The sequence below is a fragment of the Symphodus melops genome (genome assembly GCF_947650265.1).
Source record: "Symphodus melops genome assembly, chromosome: 1".
Classification (NCBI taxonomy): domain Eukaryota; kingdom Metazoa; phylum Chordata; class Actinopteri; order Labriformes; family Labridae; genus Symphodus; species Symphodus melops.
Window position 1 is genome coordinate 82,501 of NC_136691.1, and position 5,000 is coordinate 87,500.

At 44.0% G+C, this 5,000-nt stretch overlaps 1 protein-coding gene across 1 annotated transcript in view; it reads left to right on the forward strand.

Moving 5' to 3' along the window:
- allc (allantoicase) overlaps window positions 1–5,000 on the forward strand; it is a 10,955-nt gene that overhangs the window by 1,232 nt on the left and 4,723 nt on the right. Inside the window, 1 exon segment of the mRNA XM_079364994.1 lies at window positions 3,473–3,605. Coding sequence (XP_079221120.1) covers window positions 3,473–3,605 — 133 coding nt within the window.

Here is a 5,000-nt window from a genome sequence, read left to right on the forward strand (position 1 = left end):
TTGACATCCTGACTTTAGTTGTCAGTGTTTCCTGTTTTATTTTGACATCCTGACTTTAGTTGTCAGTGTTTCCTGTTTTATTTTGACATCCTGACTTTAGTTGTCAGTGTTTCCTTTTTTATTTTGACATCCTGACTTTAGTTGTCAGTCTTTCCTGTTTTATTTTGACATCCTGACTTTAGTTGTCAGTGTTTCCTGTTTTATTTTGACATCCTGACTTTAGTTGTCAGTGTTTCCTTTTTTATTTTGACATCCTGACTTTAGTTGTCAGTCTTTCCTGTTTTATTTTGACATCCTGACTTTAGTTGTCAGTGTTTCCTGTTTTATTTTGACATCCTGACTTTAGTTGTCAGTGTTTCCTTTTTTATTTGACATCCTGACTTTAGTTGTCAGTCTTTCCTGTTTTATTTTGACATCCTGATTTTAGTTGTCAGTGTTTCCTGTTTTATTTTGACATCCTGACTTTAATTGTCAGTGTTTCCTGTTTTATTTTGACATCCTGACTTTAGTTGTCAGTGTTTCCTTTTTTATTTTGACATCCTGACTTTAGTTGTCAGTCTTTCCTGTTTTATTTTGACATCCTGACTTTAGTTGTCAGTGTTTCCTGTTTTATTTTGACATCCTGACTTTAGTTGTCAGTGTTTCCTGTTTTATTTTGACATCCTGACTTTAGTTGTCAGTGTTTCCTGTTTTATTTTGACATCCTGACTTTAGTTGTAGGGTTAGGGAGAGACGAGAGGTTAGAATATAAAGACAGAGACATGTTTGGATTTAACATTCTGTGTTGTTTTTATCTTCTGTAAGGCGGCCATTTTCTTAGCAAACAAAACAAAAGAAAACAAAACAAAACAAAACAAAACAAAACAAAACAAAAGAAAACAAAACAACACAAAAGAAAAGAAAACAAAAGAAAACAAAACAAAACAAAAGAAAAGAAAACAAAAGAAAAGAAAACAAAAGAAAACAAAAGAAAAGAAAACAAAAGAAAAGAAAACAAAAGAAAAGAAAACAAAAGAAAACAAAAGAAAACAAAAGAAAACAAAACAAAAGAAAACAAAAGAAAACAAAAGAAAACAAAAGAAAAGAAAACAAAACAAAACAAAAGAAAAGAAAACAAAAGAAAACAAAACAAAACAAAACAAAACAAAACAAAACAAAACAAAAGAAAAGAAAACAAAACAAAAGACCTCCCCAAGAGCCTGAAACCATTTAGATCAAATCTGAAAGAGAGGAGCGAGACGTGAACAGTCAACAAACAAGTGTGTGAGAGTTTCAGGCTCAGAACAAAACCCACACACCAGTTTGGGGTTGAGGGTTTTGGAGATGTAGATCCGGTCTAGTCTGGCTGCTCGGACTGTGTTGTTGAAGACCCTGATCCATGTGTACTGTCTGGTCTGTGAATGTTTGACCCTGAATGTGTCTAACAGATGGAAGTGAGAGATGACAGAGCAGAGTGAGTGTGATGACTGTGGGTGTGGTTCCTCTCCTATCCGGTCTACAGTGAAGTCTAGAGTGCAGTTAAAATCCCCCCCTATGATAATCTGGTCCTGATGGTAGACCATCAGCTCCCTCTTTAACAGGGAGTAAAACGCTCCTCTATCAGCTCCAACATTAGGAGCATAAACAGAAGACAGAGTCCTGTATCTGAGCCCGGACCAGCAGCAGCCGGTCCTGAACCAGCCCCCTACAGGACCTGAACCAGCTCCCTACAGGACCTGAACCAGCTCCCTACAGGTCCTGAACCAGCTCCCTACAGGACCTGAACCAGCTCCCTGCAGGACCTGAACCAGCTCCCTACAGGACCTGAACCAGCTCCCTACAGGACCTGAACCAGCTCCCTCCAGGACCTGAACATTAGCAGAGGCTTTAAAGAGCACAGCTCCCTGCAGGACCTGAACCAGCTCCCTACAGGACCTGAACCAGCTCCCTACAGGACCTGAACCAGCTCCCTACAGGACCTGAACCAGCTCCCTGCAGGACCTGAACCAGCTCCCTACAGGACCTGAACATTAGCAGAGGCTTTAAAGAGCACAGCTCCACCTGCACGTGACTCAGGTGAGCCCTCCCCCCATAAAGCCCAGTCTGTGTCATCAGACTGAACTGTGTGTGTCTCCTGGAGAAACATCACGTCACAGACCTCAGATATGAGCGCCCTCTTCTGTCTGTCCCGCCCACCATGAATGTTTAAAGACCCGATGTGAAGGTTCTGCATGAGGAGGGCCGAGAAGAGAGACAGACACCAAAGAACAGAACAGTGTGAGAGAGAGAGAGAGAGAGAGAGAGAGAGAGAGAGACAGAGAGAGAGAGAGAGAGAGAGAGAGAGAGAGAGAGAGAGAGAGAGAGAGAGAGAGAGAGAGAGAGAGGGAGAGAGAGAGACAGACACCAAAGAACAGAACAGTGTGAGAGAGAGAGAGAGAGAGAGAGAGAGAGAGAGAGAGAGAGAGAGAGAGAGAGAGAGAGAGAGAGAGAGAGAGAGAGAGAGAGAGAGAGAGAGAGAGAGAGAGACAGACACCAAAGAACAGAACAGTGTGATGAAAGTGACACCTTGTGATCCATGATCCTTTGACCTTTTACTCGTCCTCAGAGCAGTCTGCTGCTTTGAGAGAGGGAAGCGTTTCTGTTGGTCTCAGATATCAGACCCTACCTGTTTGTTCACAGTGTTGACTCTGTTCCTGCACAGAGTAAAGATCCTCTGATCCTCCTCCATGTCGTCTCCCTCACATGAAGCCTGGCTGTTCACTACATCACATTCACTCTTACCTGTCCCACTACAGGAAGCTTCTTCCTCCTCATTCACACCTGTCTTTGCTTTTCTCTGAACAGCAGCAGACTGAGAGCTCCTCAGATTTACTGCAGCTTCAGAGTCCTGCTGCTTCTCAGCCTGTGAGTCCCTCTCTGGATCTAAGACACAACACCTACAACATCAACACCTGACTCAGGAGGAACACCTGACTCAGGAGGAACATCAGACTCAAGAGGAACATCAGACTCAAGAGGAACATCAGACTCAAGAGGAACATCAGACTCAAGAGGAACATCAGACTCAGAAGGAACATCAGACTCAGGGGGAACATCAGACTCAGGAGGAACATCAGACTCAGGAGGAACATCAGACTCAGAAGGAACATCAGACTCAGGAGGAACATCAGACTCAGGAGGAACATCAGACTCAGGGGGAACATCAGACTCAGGAGGAACATCAGACTCAGGAGGAACATCAGACTCAGGGGGAACATCAGACTCAGGAGGAACATCAGACTCAGGAGGAACATCAGACATGTCAGCCGTGGAAGAGACAATAAGAGACATTTAACTGTTATTTTCTTCAGTTGTTGTTTTTTTTTCTTCACATCTGACTTTGATCTGAAGATCTGGTCTGAAAGATGCAGTAACAGAGGATCATGTTGTGGTCTGTGTGAACTCAGTGGGCGGGGCTCCTGAGTGTCAGTGACCTTCACTAAACAAACTGCAGACGGGGAACTTTGTCCTGTACGGCGAGCCTCAGCAGGAACAACATGTCGGAGCGCAGAGCAGCACTGAAGGCTGCAGCAGATCCAGACTTCCTGCAGTTTAATGATCTGGCCTGTGAAGCAGTCGGTGGAAAGGTGAGTGAAACACATGTAGAGATATTTATGAACTATAAACATGAAGCACGCGGGTCCTTTCTAAACCTGAAACCATGACAAGGCTCCAGCTTCCTTCAGGAAGTACATCAGGCTACAGGTTTATCTTAAACACGACCCTCTGTTTCACTGAGGCACACTTAATGCTAAGCTAACTGTTAGCAGGATGTAGTGACTTGTTTTTATATGTTCAAGAGGTTAAGATGCTAACTCCAGGTAAACACTGCAGCTCCATGTCACTCTGTCAGCAGGTCGTCCACACAGCAGATACTGAGAGAGAGAGAGAGAGAGAGAGAGCGAGCGGGCGAGAAGCAGAGTGAACATCCCTGCAGATATTATTCAGAACAGACTGAGACGTAACGTTAGCTTGTATCATTAGAACAGACTGAGACGTAGCGTTAGCTTGTATCGTTAGAACAGACTGAGACGTAACGTTAGCTTGTATCGTTAGAACAGACTGAGACGTAGCGTTAGCTTGTATCGTTAGAACAGACTGAGACGTAACGTTAGCTTGTATCATTAGAACAGACTGAGACGTAGCGTTAGCTTGTATCGTTAGAACAGACTGAGACGTAGCGTTAGCTTGTATCGTTAGAACAGACTGAGACGTAGCGTTAGCTTGTATCGTTAGAACAGACTGAGACGTAACGTTAGCTTGTATCGTTAGAACAGACTGAGACGTAACGTTAGCTTGTATCGTTAGAACAGACTGAGACGTAACGTTAGCTTGTATCGTTAGAACAGACTGAGACGTAGCGTTAGCTTGTATCGTTAGAACAGACTGAGACGTAACGTTAGCTTGTATCGTTAGCGGTGTCATCATCAGCTTTAGCTGCTTCAGACAGTCGTTTAACCCGAGTTATATCTCAGGTTTGTATTATTCAATAAATCCATCTGACACCTGTTATCAGACCTGCTGGTACCTAGAGTCTCTAAACTACAGGTGGTAGAGTCTGCAGTTATCAGACCTGCTGGTACCTACAGTCTCTAAACTACAGGAGGTAGAGTCTGCAGTTATCAGACCTGCTGGTACCTACAGTCTCTAAACTACAGGAGGTAGAGTCTGCAGTTATCAGACCTGCTGGTACCTACAGTCTCTAAATGTCCTACAGGAGGTAGAGTCTGCAGTTATCAGACCTGCTGGTACCTACAGTCTCTAAACTACAGGTGGTAGAGTCTGCAGTTATCAGACCTGCTGGTACCTACAGTCTCTAAACTACAGGAGGTAGAGTCTGCAGTTATCAGACCTGCTGGTACCTCCAGTCTCTAAACTACAGGAGGTAGAGTCTGCAGTTATCAGACCTGCTGGTACCTACAGTCTCTAAAGGTGGTAGAGTCTGCAGTTATCAGACCTGCTGGTACCTACAGTCTCTAAAC